The following is a 20,824-nucleotide window of genomic DNA, read 5'->3' as shown; positions in this document are numbered from 1 at the left end:
TCCAGCACATTAATTTGAACTGTACAGTTCAATGACACAGCCGGTGACTAACTTCTATTTAACTGATTGACCGTTACTAGAGCAGTTCACCAATCTAGAACCTCATTTCCTGGCACTGCATTAAACAGATCAATTCCTCAGATACATACTCAGCAACTTACATATTCCTGCAATTCCCCAATAAAATTCCTAATCACACATCAAAAAAAAACCTACGCTTGCCATTTGCTTGCATTTAGGAGCCACTTCAAAGCAGACTTTTAAGCAGTACTTAACAAACAGAATTGCTGGATCAATTGTTCCAACATGCTAAAGGTATGTTTGTAATGTACATGTAATAAACGCTTACGGGTAGAATCTTACATTCCCCTGCCAGTGGGTTTGTAGACAAGAGAGTCACCGCAACATTCTTCGGATGGCACTCCCACCCGACTCCCCCACTCTCCGACCTCCACAAATTTTAGTGAGGCAGGCAAGATCTAGACGAGCCTGCCTACCCTTGGCCCAGCTGAGGCCCTAAGCGGCCAATTAATGAGTTTCCCACCAGCCTCATTTTCAGGAAGAGCAGCCCCCCCCCCCCCCCTCCCCACCGCCTCTCCACCAACACCGCTCCCCCCACACACCCCCAACCTCACTTCCCCTGCTACCCCCGAGACCCCCAAATTGGCCTGCTCCAGGTCTTGCGCTCAGAAGCTCCGAGGTGTAACTTCCTCCTGACTGCGGGGCAGAAGTCCCTCTTCCCGTCAATTAACACTCACCGCAGCATTGCATGGCTGTGGGGCAACCGTTATCAGTCCGGCCATCTCCTCGGATGGCAGGAAGAGAGGTCCCACCATCCTAAAACTCCTAGCCTCTATCTTACGGATTACAGTGGTTTTATTAATGTCAAACACACGGCACAATGCTGACCAATAAAAGTAAAAAAGAACTGAAACATGTTACAGCTAAAACAGTAAAGTACGGCAATGGCAGAGAGCTGGTGGATTGACAACGAGACTGTAGGTTTCAGCCGAGAGAGCTAAGTTTTAATCAGACTCATCTGACATCTTTGTACGAGGACGCCACAGCGAATGGGGAGCAGTAACTTTATTGGGATTTTGTGGTATCATCTGAGAAAACAAGAGTTCAGAAGGAAGGCATCCTCCCCTGCAAGTGGGGTGGTGTCGCCAGAATGTGGACCATATTATTACAGATCGATCCACCACACCTCCACCTCCAGAGAGGAAAGTTCAGTGTGACCTTTGAGGATGAAACTTGGGAGGAAGAGAACGGGGAAAAACACAAATTTCAAAAGAAGAATTTAAAACAAAGAATCAAATCAACCACATATTTAGTTTCCTATCCATCAATCCCGCGTAAAGGCCTCGTCACAGATGTAGGTCATCGCTTTTCACAGAAGTCACTCGCTTTCCCTGCTCTCTGATTTTACAGCTGCTCCTTCTGAATCCTGTAAACATCCACTCGTGTGCTACCCCACAATTGGACTGTCACATTTCAGTGAAGTTTATGTTGCTGCCTGCAAGTCAATGGGCAAGAAACATAGACACTAGGAGCAGGAGTAGATCATTTGTCCCCTAGAACCTGCTCCGCCATTCAACATGATGATGGCTGATCCTCTATCTCAATGCCATACTCCAGCCCTCTCCCCAAACCCCTTGATGCCCTGGTGTCTAGAAATCTGTATATTTCCTTCTTAAATATGATGTGACTTGGCCTCCACAGCCTTCAGTGGTAGTGAATTGCACAGATTTATCACCATGCAGAAATTTCTCCTAATCTCAATCTTAAATGGCCTGATACCTATCCTGAAATTTTGAAAGCTTGTTCTAGACCCCCTCCCCCTGCCAGGGAGAACATCACACCTGCATCCAGTCTATCCAGCTGCCAGAATGAGATCCCCTCATTTTTCTAAGCTCCAGTAAATACAGGCCTAGTGGACCCAGTCTCTCCTCCTCAAACAAAGGTGAAAAGCTGGAGAGTGTGACCGACTGAACCAAGCTGACAGATACCTTCAGAAGACGGAGCACATTAAACATTCCTCACAGAGGTCCCCTGCAACATGAATGCTACCTTTAAAGCACCAAGAAATTTAACGAAACAGGAAGGCCTGGTGGCAGAGTTCCACGGAATACCAACAGGGTGAAAGAATTGAAGCTCGATTTCCACCATGCAATTCTCGACATTAGTCACTGCAGAAATCTGCCGAGGGAGATGTTAGCCAGCTTCCCCAGGGACGAAAACGTAAACCAGAGTCATACTGAATCACTCAACGTACTTTATACTGGTTGACGTGCACCAGCAACGGCTGCTGACAGCAGCATGTTGCCCAGTCCCCACCTTTGCTACTACTGGTGAGTGGTGGAGAAAGCATCCAGAAGCTAGAGTGTGGACTGCTCGAGTCAGCGCCATTTTATTCAAGTCGGATTAAACCCTGTACATCATCAACAAACTACCGCCAAAGAACAGCTAAGCAGTTTAAATCCTGGAATTCCCTCTCTGATAGCACTGTGGGTGTACCTCCACCTCAGGGGCTGCAGCGGTTCAAGAAGGCAGCCCACCACTACCACCTTGTGAAGGCCAACGAGGGATGGACAATAAATGCCGACTTAGCTAGCAATGTCCACATACCATAAAATTAACTTTTTTAAAATGCATTAGCAAATTTACACACGCCTGAGCACCCATTACAGGTGGGTTCATTCTGCTACCTGGAGTGAAGTTCTCCACATCATCGAACATCCAGTTTCCCACAGTTATCCAACAGCAACTTTTTTTTTAAAATTTAGATTACCCAATTTTTTTTCCCCATTAAGGGCCAAGTTAACGTGGCCAACCCACCTACTCTGCACATTTTTGGGTTGTGGGGGCGAAACCCATGCAAACACGGGGAGAATGTACAAACTCCACACGGACAGTGACCCAGAGCCGGGATTGAACCTGGGACCTCAGCGCCGTGAGGCAGCTGTGCTAACCACTAGGCCATCGTGCTGCCCCCTCCAACAGTAACTTTGACCATGCTTGTCAAATCCAGTGGCTACAAAGCCATAGTTAGATGGCCAGGCCATCAGTGCTGTGCTTGTTCAGCATCGGGCAACTACAAAATATTGTAGGTGTATACAGTTCAAGGTTAAGGGAGATGGTTTGAAACCTATCACTGTATTTTCCTGCAAACCTCAGATCTCTATACTCTAGCCTCTTGTCAATCCCCGACTTTAACCGCTCCACCACTGGTGGTTGTGCCTTCAGCTGGCCTGGTCATGAGCCCTGGAATTTATTCCCTCGTCTCTCCCTACTCTTAAGCTGCTCCTCAAAACCTGCCTCTTTGATTAAACTTTTGGTCACCTGTCCCAACATCGAATGTAACTTGATGTCAAAATTGTCTGATAACACACCTGCAATGCACCTTGGGATATTTTACTACATTAGAAGAGCAATATAAAATGCAAGTTGCTTTTATTGAAAGGCTGGCCATCATCGCTTGGCCAGATGGCACCACCTTGCCCACTATTTTGGGGGACCAGGTTTTCACATTTTTTTCTTAAATTGTATAAATTTAGAATACCCAATTCTTTTTTCCCCCCTAATTAAGGGGCAATTTAGCGTGGCCAATCCACCTATCCTGCATATCTTTGGGGTTGTGGGCGTGAGATCATTGCAGACCTGGGGAGATTGTGCAAACTCTACACAGACAGTAACCCGGAGATGGGAACCCACATAACCGTGTGTTATAGAGAAGGAAAAATAAATAGCTGCATTTATACAGCACCTTTTCATGACCTCAGAATGTCCCAAAGCACTTTACAAGTGAAGTACATTTGAAATGTGGTCACTGCTGCAATGCACTTCAAACTCACAAACGACAATGAGATCATGACCAGATTGTTTATTTTTAGTGATGCTGCTCGGCAGACAAATACTCGTCAGGACATTAGAGAGAAATCCCCAGCTCTTCTTCAAAATATTGTCATGGGATCCTCTAAGTCTACATGAGGGGCAGACACTCAACCCAACTGAAAGACGTTGGGTGACAGCTCAAATCTCTGGAATGAACGCACAACCTTCTGACCAGGGGCCAAGAGACACAAAAACAGGTTCAATATCTACCCTCTGAACAATATTCTGCAAAACATACTCGGGTGATGTGCACCTGGATTGCAGAGCAACTTCGCTCCAGAAAATCATCTGCATTATATGCAAACAATTTTTTAAAAATGTTTTACAACTTATTTTCAAACCAGGGTTGACAAGTCCCCAAAGATAGTAAATTTCAGTGTTTCTCTCAACGTGGTACTGCTTCTGCTGCTGCCTGCTCAGAAAACGCACTATTTGTAACCACAAAACCATTTTCCTTTAGACAACTGACACTTTGCGAAACTGGGACCGAGATCCTGGAGGTTGTGGCAAATCTTAAAAGGAGTGGGAATTTCCAGACCGACCCCTTTCCCCATACAGAGAAATGTTTGAATACTACCCTTTCACAACTAAGACAACAGATTTAATTTTTTTTAAATAAATTTAGAGCACCCAATTATTCTTTTTTCAATTAAGGGGCAATTTAGCGTGGCCAATCCACCGAGCCTGCACATCATTGGGTTGTGGGGGCGAAACCCACTCAAACACGGGGAGAATGTGCAAACTCCACACGGACAGCGACCCAGAGCCGGGATCGAACCTGGGACCTCAGCACCGTGAGGCAGCAATGCCAACCACTGCGCCACCGTGCTGCCCCCTTGATCATGCTAAATTGCCCCTTAATTGGAAAAAATGAATTGGGTACTCTAGAATTTATATATATTTTTTTAAATTTAGCGTGACCAATCCATCTAACCTGCACATCGTTTTTGGGTTGTGGGGGTGAAACCCACGCAGACACAGGGAGAATGTGCAAACTCCACATCAGACAGTGACCCAGGGCCAGATCCTCAGCAATGCTAACCACTGCGCCACCTTGCTGCCCTTGACAACAGATTTAATTGATAAATGCTGTAAACCAAACAAATTTGCTCAGTGTACTGTCACCTGCAAGTAAAAATTTGGAGTCTCCGAATTAGGAGAAAAGTATTTGCTGCCTCGTTGCAAATGTGTTTTGTCTTGATATTTATTCAGTGGGAGGTCAACTATCTATCTCTGCATCATGTCAGGTTCCCAGCATTCCCACCTTATCAAACAGAATAATCCATCAACCTGTCCGTGACAAATATAGATTCTGATCAGGGTAGGCATCAGCAAGTTTCCTTCTGTCTCTGCTGAGAGGCAAACTGTATTTACTCTCAGGCATGCGCATAGCAGTCAAATGTCTCAAGTGGATGAGTAACGTTCACCTGATACCTTGACAGGTAGGCTATTTCCAAGAGTCAGGGACTGCAGCGGTTCAAGGCAGCAGCTCACCACCACTTTCTCAAGGGCAACTAGGGATGGGCAATATATGCTGGCCCAGTCAGTGATGCCCTAAATTGATTTTGAAAAAGTCTGGGCAGTGTCAGCTGGCCTTGACTTTATTGGTTATGGTCAGCACGGCGGTGCAGTGGTTAGCACTGCTGCCTCACAGTGCCAAGGACCAGGGTTCGATCCTGGTTCCAGGTCACTGTCCGTGTGTGGTTTGCACATTCTTCCCGTGTCTGCGTGGGTCTCGCCCCCACAACCCGAAAAAATGCAGGTAGGTGGAATGGCCACGCTAAATTGCCCCTTAATTAGGAAAAAGAATTGGGTACTCTAAATTAATTTATTTTATTTTTTTTAAAAGACTTTATTGGTTAGGAGGGCAGCACGGTAGCATTGTGGATAGCACAATTGCTTCACAGCTCCAGGGTCCCAGGTTCGATTCCCGGCTTGGGTCACTGTCTGTGCGGAGTCTGCACATTCTCCCCATGCCTGCGTGGGTTTCCTCCGGGTGCTCCGGTTTCCTCCCACAGTCCAAAGATGTGCAGGTTAGGTGGATTGGCCATGATAAATTGCCCTTCATGTCCAAAATTGCCCTTAGTGTTGGGTGGGGTTACTGGGTTATGGGGATAGGGTGGAGGTGTGGACTTGGGTAGGGTGCTCTTTCCAAGAGCCGGTGCAGACTCGATGGGCCAAAAGGCCTCCTTCTGTACTGTAAATTCCATAAGAAATTCTATAAGAATAAGCAATACTGGACAATAGGTTTATAGTTTCTGAAGTCTTGCAATTAACTCTTCACCCACACAAAGCTACAACAACTTGCACTTGTATCAAACTTTTAACCTGGAAATACCCCAAGGCATTCCAGAGACGTATAATTTTTATTTCAAAAATGGATACTTTGAAAAGAAAACACTGAAGAGACAAAATCGGTCATTTTCTGCTAGTTTTCCTGACCTTAAGGTAAAACCAAGAATACAACCTACAGTAAATATGTCCAAAATTAATAAACCTGTACCATACCTCAGGATGAGCCACTTGCAGCTCTTCAAGGTTGAAGCCAGATTACATACAAATCCAACTTTAGCACTGTTCATGGCATGATATTCCTGACCGTATAAGAACTATGCACCATCTGAATTATAACAAAGAACGGATATAGCTGATTTGCAAGTTCTGCCCCAAGCTACATCTTCAGGTACTGTTCTGAAAAAGGAAACAATGGAAGACAGGAGACTAACTCTGTCAGACTCAAATCAGCCAGTTAGTCAAAACCAAAATCTTTAGAATTCCCGTTGGTGAATCTTTGGAATTTGTGCCTCAGAGGGCTGTGGAGGCTTAGTCATTCAGCATGTTCAAGGCTGAGATGAATCGATTTCTTCATCAAGGGGTATGGGGATAGTGCAGAAAATTGGGTTGGAAGTTGATGATCAGTCATGATCCCACTGAATGGGAGAGTGGGCTCGATGGACTAAATGGCCTACTCCTGCTCCTACTTCTTAAGTTCTTATGAAAACTTCACAAATAATTTGCGTGGTGGGTTTAAGAAGTACTAACTTCTGGATGGGGCATCTACCCGAACAGGCGCTGGAATGTGGTGACTATGGGCTTTTCACAGTAACTTAATTGCAGTGTTAATGTAAGCCTACTTGTGACACTAATAAAGATTATAATATCACCAAAAGAAAAAGTAATCTATATAATTATTACTAATAAAAGGGCAGCACGGCAGCATGGTGGTTAGCATAAATGCTTCACAGCTCCAGGGTCCCAGGTTCGATTCCCGGCTGGGTCACTGTCTATGCGGAGTCTGCACGTCCTCCCCGTGTGTGCGTGGGTTTCCTCCGGGTGCTCCGGTTTCCTCCCACAGTCCAAAGATGTGCGGGTTAGGTGGATTGGCCATGCTAAATTGCCCGTAGTATCCTAAAAAGTAAGGTTGGGGGGGGGGGTTGTTGGATAACGGGTATAGGGTGATACGTGGGTTTGAGTAGGGTGATCATTGCTCGGCACAACATCGAGGGCCGAAGGGCCTGTTCTGTGCTGTACTGTTCTATCTATCTAAATCATCTTCTCGGGGCGGCACGGTAGCGCAGTAGTTAGCACTGCTGCCTCACGCCGCCGAGGACCCAGGTTCGATCCCTGCCTCAGGTCACTGTCCATGTAGAGTTTGCACATTCTCCCCGTTTCTGCATGGGTCTCACCCCCACAACCCAAAGATGTGCAGGGAGGTGAATTGGCCATGCTAAATTGGCCCTTCATTGGGGGGGGAAACAATAAAATTGGGTACTCTTAAATTTATAAAGAAAATTTTTTTTTAATGAAATAAACCTTCGCCTTCCCTACGGTGTACCTTTAGAAGTGTCACATAAAAAACATGCTTTCTTAAAAAATTAATCAAGCATATCAGTCCATCCTGTCAATTGTTCCACTGTTTCAGTGATTACATCGGTCATGTGAATTTGCAATACAGTTAGTTGGGAACAAAATATTACAGCACATTTCAATTGTACTATGAATGCTGCAACCCTAATTATAAAGCTTTGGGGTAGGTTGATAGGTTAAAGCAATGTCAAAAGAAAACTCACGAGGGATGAATTGCTGCACAACAGAACGTGTGTCAAAGTTACACATTTCCCCCACAGGACTGATTTCTCTCTGGCACACAACATTTTTAACACAGCTTTGCCTTTGACGTGCAGAGAACTCACCATTTTTAAACTCGTTGGGCAATCTACAATCTAAGATGTGCCCAATGCGGGGAGCAGCGATCCTCACACGTGGGGAGGGGGTGGAAACACCAGGCTAAAAGTTAGCTACTCTGGCAAAGAGCAAAATGTCTTCCAAAATTCAGCTGTTTACGTCTGAGCCGACGCAGGCTGCCATCTCCCCCACTCTGTCTCTCTCCCCAGTCACATGAGAGAAGAGGCCTCTGCAAAGGTTTTTTCTCTCTCTCTCTCACAGAGCTTCAGGAATTCATTGCAGGGCCTCTCTCCCTCCCTCCAGGCACTGAAAACTCCTTACCTTCTAGGTAGCAGCTGGACGAAGCAGAGAGAGTCTTCCTTGATTTACACCCCACCAGTTTACGGCAAATCTCCAGCATTTTCATTTGTTAAGCTTCAATTCCAAGTGATTTCCTTTTTCTCCTCTCTCTCTTGGTTTGTCCCCCCCCACCCCCCTTTTCTTCCTTGTTTAGAAGTGGTCTCCCACGTTTTATAGTGAAAAGAATTCCAACTCCAAACCCCTGCTCAGGGTTGTGTGCTTCACATTCAAAAGCAGAAAGGGGGGGGGGGGGGGGGAGAAGAGGCACTCAATGTTTGATTTAAGAGAAAACTTTCCTTTAGGTTGCAGTCGGATCTGAAGCTCATCGAACATGCACCGCACCCATTTTTTTTTCGTAGCAGTAATTCAAACCCAACTTAACTTTTTTGGGCGAATTAGGTGTCCGGAGCGGTGGAGAGAGGCTGTGCGAGACATATGAGCCTGCTTTTCCTGAGCTCTCCTGACTATCACACCCCGCCCCTCTCTCTCTGCCTCCCTCCCAGGACTGACTGGGAGACTTGCTTACGTTACACATCCAACAATGAAGCTCTTTGAAGCTCCTGCCTGGCTTCCATGGGTGACATCAGCAGACTGGAGCCACCCCCACACCGAGTTTTATAATAAAAGCCAGTCAAAGCTCAGCCTGCTCGTTCTTGTGTTTCTCAGAGGCACTGGCAAGTGGGGCTCGGGAGGAAGGGAGGAATCGGAAAATAATTACAAGCAACCTAGAATTCACAGTCATAGAATTTACAGTGCAGGAGGTAACTTCACATTTCCATCACTTTTACAAAACAAAACAAAAACAGGCTGATTGGTACCTTCCCCGCAACCCAAACAAAAATCCTCAGTTTAAAATAATTATCTTTATTGTCACAAGTAGGCTTACATTAACACTGCAATGAAGTTGAAATGAAATGAAAATCACTTATTGTCACAAGTAGGCTTCAAATGAAGTTACTGTGAAAAGCCCCCAGTCGCCACATTCCGGCGCCTGTTCGGGTGCACGGAGGAAGAATTCAGAATGTCCAATTCACCTAACAAGCACGTCTTTCGGGACGTGTGGGAGGAAACCAGAGCACCCAGAGGAAACCCACCCAGACACGGGGAGAATGTGCAGACACCGCACAAACAGTAACCCAAGCTGGAAATCAAACCTGGGACCCTGGGGGTGCAGTGGTTAGCATTGCTGCCTAGGCACCGAGGTTCCAGGTTCGATTGCGGCTCTGGGTCACTGTCCTTGTGGAGTTTGCACATTCTCCGTGTCTGCATGGGTTTCACCCCACAACCCAAAGATAGGGGCCTCACGGTAGCATGGTGGTTAGCATCAATGCTTCACAGCTCCAGGGTCCCAGGTTCGATTCCCGGCTGGGTCACTGTCTGTGTGGAGTCTGCACGTCCTCCCCGTGTGTGCGTGGGTTTCCTCCGGGTGCTCCGGTTTCCTCCCACAGTCCAAAAGATGTGCGGGTTAGGTGGATTGGCCATGCTAAATTGCCCGTAGTGTAAGGTTAATGGGGGGATTGTTGGGTTACGGGTATACGGGTTACGTGGGTTTAAGTAGGGTGATCATTGCTCGGCACAACATCGAGGGCCGAAGGGCCTGTTCTGTGCTGTACTGTTCTATGTTCTATGTGCAGGGTAGGTGGATTGGCACGCTAAATTGCCCCTTAATTTTTAATTTTTTTAAAAGACCCTGGGACCCTGGAGCAGAATGGTTAAGAAAAAGGTGGACATGAGGATATTTTTTTTTTAAAGCGCAAGGAGTGGTTAGGAGTTTGAATACACTGCTTGAAGTGGATGCAGATTTAATAAAATATTCAAAAAAAGGAAATAGATAAATACGTGAAGGAGGAGATTTTTTAAAAAATTAGGGGCAATTTAGCGTGGCCAATCCACCTATCCTACACATCTTTTGGGTTGTGGGGTGAAACCCACGCAGACACGGGGAGATTGTGCAAACTCCTCACAGTGACCCAGGGCTGGGATTCGAACCCGGGTCCTCAGCGCCGTAGGCAGCAATGCAAACCACTGTGCCACCGTGCTGCCCCGTGAAGGAAGAGAATTGCCGGAATATGGGGAAAGAGGCAGGGAATGGGTCGAACTAATTGCTGTTTGAAAGAGCGGGCATTGGATAGATGGACTGAATGGCCTCCTCATGTTTTGTAACCCTGTGCAACGAGTTATGATCTGGAAAGCACTGCATGGAACTGTCAAAATTATTTGCATATAAACTTGAAGGAAAACTTACAGGGCTACTCAGAAAGGGAGATGGGGTACATTAATTACATAGCTCTTTCAAACAACAGCATAATGGGATGAATGGCCACCGCTGTGCTCTATGATTTCACATTTCCAATTTTAGGAATTATTTTCTCATTGACTTTGTAACGTCAAGATCATAAAGGTCTCATTTGCATAAATTTTCTGTCACTGCTCATTAAAAGTTCTTTATTTGCACATGTTATGGAAATTATGAGGATGCAATCACACACTCCTCCTCGTGGGACCCCTACACCCATACAGTGGAAAGCTGTAATTACAATGTGACAAATTTACATAGAAATTTTCAATGTAAAACTGCACACTGGAATAATAATAATCTTTATTGTCACAAGTAGGCTTACATTAACACTGCAAAGTTAGCATGAAAACACCCTAGTCGCCACATTCCGGCGCCTGTTCGGTTACTCGGAGGGAGAATTCAGAATGTCCAAATTACCTAATTGCACGTCTTTCGGGACTTGTGGGAGGAAACCGGAGCACCTGGAGGAAACCCAGGTAGACACGCGGGGAACGTGCAGACTCCGCACAGACAGTGAACCAAACCGGGAATCGAACCTGGGACCCTGGCGCTGTGAAGCAACAATGCTAACCACCGTGCCACTGTACTATAAAAAGCAATGTGGTAGGGCAGCACGGTGGCCTAGTGGTTAGCACAACCGCCTCACGGCGCTGAGGTCCCAGGTTCGATCCCGGCTCTGGGTCACTGTCCGTGTGGAGTTTGCACATTCTCCCCGTGTCTGCGTGGGTTTCGCCCCCACAACCCAAAAATGTGCAGAGTAGGTGGATTGGCCATGCTAAATTGCCCCTTAATTGGAAAAAATAATTGGGTAATCTAAATTTTAAAAAAAAAGCAATGTGGTGATGTTAAAATGACGATTGACGCACATATACCCATCCCAATGTAATTATTTAAGAAACAGGACCAAGAGTGCGCCATAGATCCCAGAACCCGCTCTACCATTTAACAAGATCGAGCCTGACCTTCCACCTCAACTTCATATTTCTGCCCCATCCTCATATCCCTTGATTCCTGTATTATCAAGAAATCTGTTGATCTTGAGCCTTGAATATGTGGAATTATTGACTATTCCCAGCTCATTCCAAAGATTTATAACCTTCTGGCTGAAGAAATATTCTTCTCATCTCAGTCCTTTATCCTGATTCCCTAGTTCTAGACTGACCAGCCCGGGGCAACAGCCTCTTAGCATCAACCCTGTAAAGACCCCTAAAAGCCTTATACATTTCAATGTGATCACCATCAATCATGCAAAATCCGAGAAATATAGGCCCATTCTACTCAATTATCCCCATTACCTGATTCATACCAGTGTTTCTAAGCAACTCTACCATATATGGCATCATAACTGAACTTGATTCTGCTGTAACCTAATGTCCAGCACACATGCCAGTAGAGGTAACTGGATTTCAATCAAGATCTGACTTATTTCCCCGAACCCTGGCACCAATTGTACTACCTGCTACCACCATTAGCTTCAACTAACTCTACAGAGACCAATAATTGAACTAGAAACATTACTGATCTGTATGGGTCAGTGACCGTCATTAAACTGGGCCATTGAAACACATGCCATAAACGTAGTGTAAATTTATGGACATTATTATTCCTCGTACCGTTTGGGATTTGACAATCACTGAAGTTTCTAGACCCGTTCTAGAGCTGTAACCTATTGAATATAAATTACTGTTACTAAATGCTTAACAAATTCCACTCTCTGCTAGTTTAATGGCAGGGTTTACATTTTTTTATAAAAGGGGCTAATACCTCTTTTAAGGATTTTGTGCAAGTGCTTTAGGGCATTTGTACAATAAAATGGCAGGATTGGTTCCACCCTGTAGTTTGGATATTTTAAATGCACTTTAAGGAAATTTTACTTGGAACAGTTTACCCATTTCCTTCCCATTATAAGCCACTAACCATCGTGCTTCATGCTTTGGCTGAGGAGCGGAGTAAAAGCGGAGAGGCTTTGACAACAGCTGTCAATGCATTTCATCAGCAGCAGCAGGAAGTATGACTCAAACAACTTAAGGTGGCCAATAACAATGTGGAACACCTACTCCATCCAGTCACTCAACTAGGAACAGACCATACTCATCCAAATAAGGAAACAGTGATCTAAGTAACAGGAAGCCATACACTCAAACGTACTACCTAATTCTTGAAGGCCAAGTGCTATGCTGTTACAGGATAGCAATACCGCACTTAGTCTGTTTCCTTGCTTCTGCTGAACATTAGCAGAGGCTGCAGTTATTGTACAGGCAAACGTTGCTGTCAATCTGCACATAGCAAGGTCCCACAAACACGCAAGGCCTCCAAGACTTGCAATTATATCGTGCTCTTCACCTCACCATCACCAGATGTCCCCAAGAGCTTCACAGCCAATAAAATCCTTTTGATGCACAGTCACTGTTGTAATGTAAGAAATGTGGCAGCCGACATGCGCACAGCAAGCTCCCATAAACAGCAATGTGATAATGGCCTGATCGTTTGTTTCTGTGATATTGATTACGGGATAAATATTTGCCAAGACAACAGGAATAACTACCCTGCTCTGCTTTGAAAGGGCCGTGGGTCATTTACTGGCATCCGAACAGGCAGCTGGGACCTTGGTTTAACAGCTGAAAGGTGGCACTTCCATCAGTGCAGTACTCCCTCAGTACCGGTCTGGAAGGTCAGCCTTGATTCTTGAACCAAACCCCTGGAATGGAACTTGAACCCAGAACATTGTGATGCAAAGGTGAATGCAACGCACTGAGAGCCACAGCTGACAGTGGCCCGCAACTTCCAGTGGAGAGGCAATCGAAGCAGATTGCCACTCCTCCTGTAATTACTTATGTTGAAATGAAATGAAACTGAAATGAAAATCGCTTATTGTCACGAGTAGGCTTCGACGAAGTTACTGTGAAATGCCCCTAGTCGCCACATTCCGGCGCCTGTCCGGGGAGGCTGGTACGGGAATCGAACCGTGCTGCTGGCCTGCTTTAAAAGCCAGCGATTTAGCAGTGAGCTAAACCCGCCCCTCCAACTTCTCCCATCTTTCCTGTCCTTCGGACAAAAATCTGTGCAATGCAATGTGCCCCCAGGGCCTACAATTAAGGACAGCTCAGTCAAAGGTAAGTAAGCCATGTCCCCAGTTGCACAGTACTCGGTATCGAGTTAGATCGTTTTGGAAGTGGGGTGCTAACCCTATTTGTCTCTTCACAGATACGACCAAACCGGAGTATCTCCAGCATTTTATGTTTTTATTTCAAAATTGCAAGCATCCACAGTATTGAGGGCTATCACCGAGTCAAGGTGCAACTATTTAACAGGGGCAAAGCATCATCAGTCGAATTAATGTGACACTGTGACATTATGAAGCTTATATTAAAACCTCTTCTGTGCCGCTCTACCAGGTTTAATCTCAAGTATCCCCCAAACTGTGGGAAGCACAGGAACATAGTGGTTAGCACTGTTGCTTCACAGCTCCAGGGTCCCAAGTTCGATTCCTGGCCTGGGTCACTGTCTGTGCGGAGTTTGCACGTTCTCAGTGTCTGCGTGGGTTTCCTCTGGGTGCTCTGGTTCCCTCCCACAAGTCCCTAAAGACATGCTTGTTAGGTGAATTGGACATTCTGAATTCTGTGTACCTGAACAGGTGCCGGAATGTGGCGACTAGGAGCTTTTCACAGTAACTTCATTGCAGTGTTACTGTAAGCCTACTTGGCCATAAAGATTATTTTTAAAAAAGCATCTCAGGCAGTGAAGCTAAATGGGAGCTTGGGTGTGTGGAGGGGCTGCTTCACTCAAGAGCCTCCACGTGCTTCAAAAGGCTGGCTCAGCAGCCATCTTCGTTTACACAAGACATCAAGTGGAAACTTATCTGTCAACCTGGAGAACTTTCATTTATATAGCACTCTTCACAACCTGAAGATGTCCCAAACCCTTTACACCCAATTAAATTTCAAACTGTGGTGTCTGTGGCAATACAGGAAACGCATTTGCAAATAGAACAAAGAACAAACAAACGTACAGCACAGGAACAGGCCCTTCAGCCCTTCAAGCCTGTGCCGACCATGCTGCCCGTCTAAACTAAAATCTTCTACACTTCCGGGGACCGCATCCCTCTATTTCCATCCTATTCATGTATTTGTCAAGATGCCCCTTAAATGTCACTATCGTCCCTGCTTCCACCACCTCCTCCGGCAGCAAGTTCCAGGCACCCACTACCCTCTGTGTAAAAAAAACATACCTCATACGGGCAGCACAGTAGCATTGTGGATAGCACAATCGCTTCACAGCTCCAGGGTCCCAGGTTCGATTCCGGCTTGGGTCACTATCTGTGCGGAATCTGCACATCCTCCCTGTGTCTGCGTGGGTTTCCTCCGGGTGCTCTGGTTTCCTCCCACAGTCCAAAGATGTGCAGGTTAGGTGGATTGGCCATGATAAATTGCCCTTAGTGTCCAAAATTGCCCTTAGTGTTGGGTGGGGTTACTGGGTTATGGGGATAGGGTGGAGGTGTTAACCTTGGGTAGGGTGCTCTTTCCAGGAGCCGGTGCAGACACGATGGGCCGAATGGCCTCCTTCTGCACTGTAAATTCTATGTAATGCATCTCCTCTAAACCTTTCCCCTCGCACCTTAAACCTATGCCCCCTAGTAATTGACCCCTCTACCCTGGGAAAAAGTCTCTGACTATCCACTCTGTCTATGCTCCTCATAATTTTGTAGATCTCTATCATGTCGCCCCCTCAACCTCCATTGTTCCAGTGAGAACAAACCAAGTTTAATCAACCTCTCCTCATAACTAATGCCCTCCATACCAGGCAACATCCTGGTAAATCTCTTCTGCACCCTCTCGAAAGCCTCCACATCCTTCTGGTAGTGTGGCAATCAGAAATGAACACTATACTCCAATTGTGGCCTAACTAAGGTTCTATACAGCTGCAACATGACTAGCCAATTTTTATACTCAATGCCCCGGCCAATGAAGGCAAGCATGCCTTCTTAACTACCTTCTCCACCTGTGATGCCCCTTTCAGTGGCCTGTGGACCTGTACACCTAGATCACTCGGACTGTCATTCTGGAGGGTTTAACCATTCACTATATATTCCCTACCTGTATTAGACCTTCCAAAATGCATTACCTCACATTTGTCCGGGTTAAACTTCATCTGACATCTCGCCGCCCAAGTCTCCAAACGATCTAAATCCTGCTGTATCCTCTGACAGTCCTCATCGCTATCCGCAATTCCACCAACCTTTGTGTCGTCCGCAAACTTACTAATCATTTCCTCCAAATCATTTATATATACTACAAACAGCAAAGGTCCCAGCACTGATCCTTGCGGAACACCACTAGTCACAGCCCTCCAATTAGAAAAGCACCCTTCCATTGCTACTCTCTGCCTTCTATGACCTAGCCAGTTCTGTATCCACCTTTCCAGCTCACCCTTGATCCCGTGTGACTTCACCTTTTGTACCAGTCTGCCATGAGAGACCTTGTCAAAGGCCTTACTGAAGTCCACATAAACAACATCCACTGCCCTACCTGCATCAATCTTTGTGATCTCCTCGAAAAACTCTATGAAGTTAGTGAGACACAACCTCCCCTTCAAAAAAACCATGCTGTCTCTCACTAATACGATCACTTGCTTCTAAATGGGAGTCGCTCTTGTCTCAAAGAATTCTCTCCAGTAATTACCCTACCACTGATGCAAGGCTCCCCGGCCTGTAGTTCCCTGGATTATCCTTGCTACCCTTCTTTAAAAAAAGGAACAACATTGGCTATTCTCCAGTCCTCCGGGACATCACCTGAAGACAGCGAGGATCCAAAGATTTCTGTCAAGGCCTCAGCAATTTCCTCTCTTACCTCCTTCAGTATTCTGGGGTAGATCCCATCAGGCCCTGGGGACCTATCCACCTTAATATTTTTCAAGACGCCCAACACCTCATCTTTTTGGATCTCAATGTGACCCAGGCTATCTACATACCCTTCTCCAGACTCAACATCCACCAATTCCTTTTCTTTGGTGAATACTGATGCAGAGTATTCATTTAATACCTCACCTATTTCCTCTGGCTCCACACATAGATTCCCTCTCCTGTCCTTCAGTGGGCCAACCCTTTCCCTGGCTACCCTCTTGCTTTTTATATACGTGTAAAAAGCCTTGGGATTTTCCTTAACCCCCTATTTGCCAATGACTTTTCGTGACCCTTTTTAGCCCTCCTGACTCCTTGCTTAAGTTCCATCCTACTTTCCTTATATTCCACACAAGCTTCGTCTGTTCCCAGCCTTCTAGCTCTGACAAATGCCTCCTTTTTCTTTTTGACGAGGCCTACAATATCTCTCGTTATCCAAGGATCACGAAATTTGCCATATTTATCCTTCTTCCTCACAGGAACATGCCAGTCCTGAATTCCTTTCAACTGACATTTGAAAGCCTCTCACATGTCAGATGTTGATTTACCCTCAAACATTCGCCCCCAATCTATGTTCTTCAGTTCCCGCCTAATATTGTTAGAATTAGCCTTCCCCCAATTTAGCACATTCACCCTAGGACCACCCTTATACTTGTCCACCAGCACTTTTAAAACTTACTGAATTGTGGTCACTGTTCCCGAAATGCTCCCCTACTGAAACTTCTACCACCTGGCCGGGCTCATAGCAAATAGCAATGCCTCCCACATGTAGCAATGTGTTAATGATCAGATTATCTTTTAATGATCACCGAGAGATAATTATTTGGTGGGACACTAGGGGGAACACCCAAGAGGGCTGTCTGGGCTTCAACTTAGCATCTCACCCAACAGTTGATACCTCAGACTGTACAGTACTTCCTCGGTTCTGCACTGAAGTTGTTCAGTTTGGATTTTTCGGCTGAGCTCTCTGAATTAGAGATGAGAGTACCACCCACTGAGCAATGGGTGACACATCCAAGTAAAAGCACTGAATAAGAGTCCTTTTGACTTAAAACATTAGCTCTATTTTCTATCTCCACAGATGCTGTCAGGCCTGTTGGTTTTTTTCCAGCATTCTGTTTTCCTTCCAGATTTCCAGCAGCTGCGGTATTTTGCTTTTATTTAAATAAAAGCATGAAGTCAGCCTCAAGCAGCAACGCTTTGGATGCTGTTGGAAGTAACTTTTCCACGGTTTGCCAGTCAGGTTTGTTAGAACTCAGATGGTTCACATGGTGAAAGTTACAACTGCAGCACAGTCTACTTATAAACTTTAATTCACAGAGAAACTCATTACGGGCCATGCGCCTTATTCATTTTTACAGGATATGGGCGTCGCTGGCTAGGCCAGCATTTGTTGCCCACCCCTAATTGCCTTTCAGAAGGTGGTGGAGCTCCAATCCAATGATCACAATTTCAACTTGCTCCGATATACTCATCTGAGTTTAACACATTTTAAAAAAGGACAAATTAACAAAAGACCAAATGTTTGCTCCTATATATAGGAGCACAGGTGAATTAACACCCACCACTTGAATACACCCAATTGATATTATGTATTCGGTCATGGGATTAAAAGGTTGACATAGGCTTAATAGAAAGTTCCTCAGCAGAACCAAGGGTACCTACCAGTTTTCAAACTGTGGGAATCTGCAAGATTCATAGAACACAAGCAACTGGTGGCCATCACAGACTCGAGGAATGCTCAACAGCCCACAAAATGATGTTTGCCAGGATAAGGAGACATGGGAATGGTGCTGAGCTTATTGTTCCACTTCCTGCTGATCTATTCAGCCCTCCCAAGGTACAACTCCGATCAAGAAGGCCGCTCTGGAAAAACCCTCCCACACAGGACTTTAACGCAAACTCCACCTGGACAAATGAATGGGAATCATTGGACAAGACAATCAGGGGGCATGTCTCAAATCCAACCCAACAACTGCCTGGTTTCAACCTTCCAAGAAGAGGATGGTCCACCCTTTAACAGGTTCAGGACCGACCACAGCCCCTGCGTGGCCAACCTCTGCAGATGGGGCAATAGTGTCAACCCCCTATGTGCCTGGATGAGAGAAAACTGTGCACCATGTCACAGACGAATGTCCAGTCCACAGACTCAACAGAGGCCTGTTCGCAACTCAACACAGCAGGGCCAGGAGAAACAGCTCGGCTTAGGGAATTTGGATTCGCTAAATAAAGTGGGAAACTGTTGATAAATGAGAAATAGGGATTGTGCTCAGTGATATCATATTCTAACGAGCTCTCCGTTTACAATCCAAGCAAAAGGAGTGTCTAGATTGTCATCTCCCTTCCTTCCCCTCCTCATGTTTTGCTCCTCAGCTTGTCTCTTGATAGTTGTTGGCAAGGCCTCTCCCCTCATGGTTGCAAATTTCTGCCGTATGGAACCACAAATCTTGAGACCCGCTCAGAGAGTATTTCAGGACTTCTCTAGAGTGGTCCAGGCAGAGGAACCATAATCACAGTGCGGCGATAGTCTATTCTATCACATTTCATAGGGAAACTATATGCATGTGTTGCGAACCGAAGTCATGAGCCATGTGATCAGCAGAAAGCCTTCATCATCCAGTGGATCCCTTTGGTTTGTCATGGTGACTGAAATACACATGGTACAGCGGACTGCCGCAGAATTAAGGCATATCAGCCTTCAGGGAAACAAACACTGGCCTGCATGTAATGTTGCGCATGGTCACAATCCAGCTGCACACTGAGGGAGTGGAATCCCTTTCCGTCCTCCTACGTGGTAGAGTTGTTGTATCACAAAGCATTATGCATGCCATCAACGGAAACGTTCAAACCTCAGATTGCTCCACTTGCTTCTCTCTTGCAAGATAGAATGGAATGAAATAAAGTTCTCTCGCTTTGAACAGGGAGTCTCCCTTATGCAACTGCTCATTACCACAATCTCATTTGCCACCAATAGCAATGAGTTCCTTGACCTACTCTTAAGTTGGCGATGCGGTTGGAACAGTTCGCACATTTTACCGATGACCTGTTTAATAAGTGCAATCTTCTTAAAAAGTGGTTGTTGCTGAGGTACAGAGAAGAAAATTGTTCCCAGAATATTCGAGATGGATATGGCCTTATGCCGAGAACCTTTCTCCCTCTCCTCCAGCAGCTTGCTCTGCTATGTATGTCCTCGGCTTATTCTCCCAGTCATGCTCTACAGCGAGAGCAACGTCTACTTGTAAACCATATCTGGAAAGTACCAGTTTGTGCAGAAGCCTTGAAGTGAGCAAAAGGTCCTTCAGCCTCTGTCACACAACCCACTGTAAATTTCCAACACTTGAAATATTTGCAGAAAACGCCAAAAATGAGTAGGATCATAATAACAGCCAACAGAAATCATCAGCAAGTAACCAAGTATTTGATGATCATTTTAAATATAGCCAGCGGGGTCACTAAGTCCTCCTTGCTGCTTAACACGTGATCAGCTGTGAGAGGTTAAGGAAGGGGGTCAGCTGGAGCATGAAGTTCCAGAAAGGCACCAGGTTAAAGTCCAACATGTTTGTTTCAAACACTAGCTTTCGGAGCACTGCTCCTTCCTCACCTGAGGAAGGAGCAGTGCTCCGAAAGCTATAGTGTTTGAAACAAACATGTTGGACTTTAACCTGGTGTTGTAAGACTTTTTACTGTGCTCACCCCAGTCCAACGCCGGCATCTCCACATCATTCCAAAAAGGCAGCACTTTTGATGCAAGTTTCAATATTGCCATGATTGATGTCATGATCTCTCAGCTCTGCATATTCCAGTGGATTTTAAATGGATTAAGTCTGGAGACAGCAGGAACAGTACATAGGGGATTTTTTTGACAACATAAAAGGGCCATCAATGTAAAAGGGCAAAGCTTATTTATGCGGGAGGGTCAAGTTAAAAGTAATGACCTCCTGCTTTAGGCAGAATTCTGCAACCACTTAAGAGATTAATTTTTGATGAATCCGGAGGAATATTCTGTTGCCAAGTGTTAGAATCCCAAATGAGAAGCCGACCATTTACAATTTGTGCAACTGTGCCACAAGAATGACTAGCCGATAGGTAGCTTTTATGTCAAAACAAAACTTTAATTTATCACAGAATTAACTACATTTACAATAAAGAAATAGCTTCACAGTTAACAGTTCTCAAGGAAAAGAAGAATATCTTAACTTTCTTTTAAACCT

General features: G+C 45.5%; 1 protein-coding gene across 2 annotated transcripts in view; it reads right to left on the bottom strand.

The window, feature by feature from the left end:
- The window catches only part of abl1 (c-abl oncogene 1, non-receptor tyrosine kinase), a 179,285-nt gene that overhangs the window by 75,701 nt on the left and 82,760 nt on the right, over positions 1 to 20,824 (bottom strand). Inside the window, exon 1 of one of the 2 annotated variants that reach the window (XM_038782501.1) lies at positions 8,401 to 8,944. The exons of the other annotated variant lie outside the window; for it this stretch is intronic. Coding sequence (XP_038638429.1) covers positions 8,401 to 8,485 — 85 coding nt within the window. The 5' untranslated portion in view covers positions 8,486 to 8,944. Of the gene's footprint in view, positions 1 to 8,400; positions 8,945 to 20,824 lie in introns of those variants that run through there. 2 annotated transcript variants of the gene reach the window in all.

This window comes from Scyliorhinus canicula, chromosome 21 (genome assembly GCF_902713615.1).
Source record: "Scyliorhinus canicula chromosome 21, sScyCan1.1, whole genome shotgun sequence".
NCBI classification, from domain to species: domain Eukaryota; kingdom Metazoa; phylum Chordata; class Chondrichthyes; order Carcharhiniformes; family Scyliorhinidae; genus Scyliorhinus; species Scyliorhinus canicula.
Note: the sequence above shows the minus strand (reverse complement) of the source record. Positions and strands in the feature narration are given on the sequence as shown.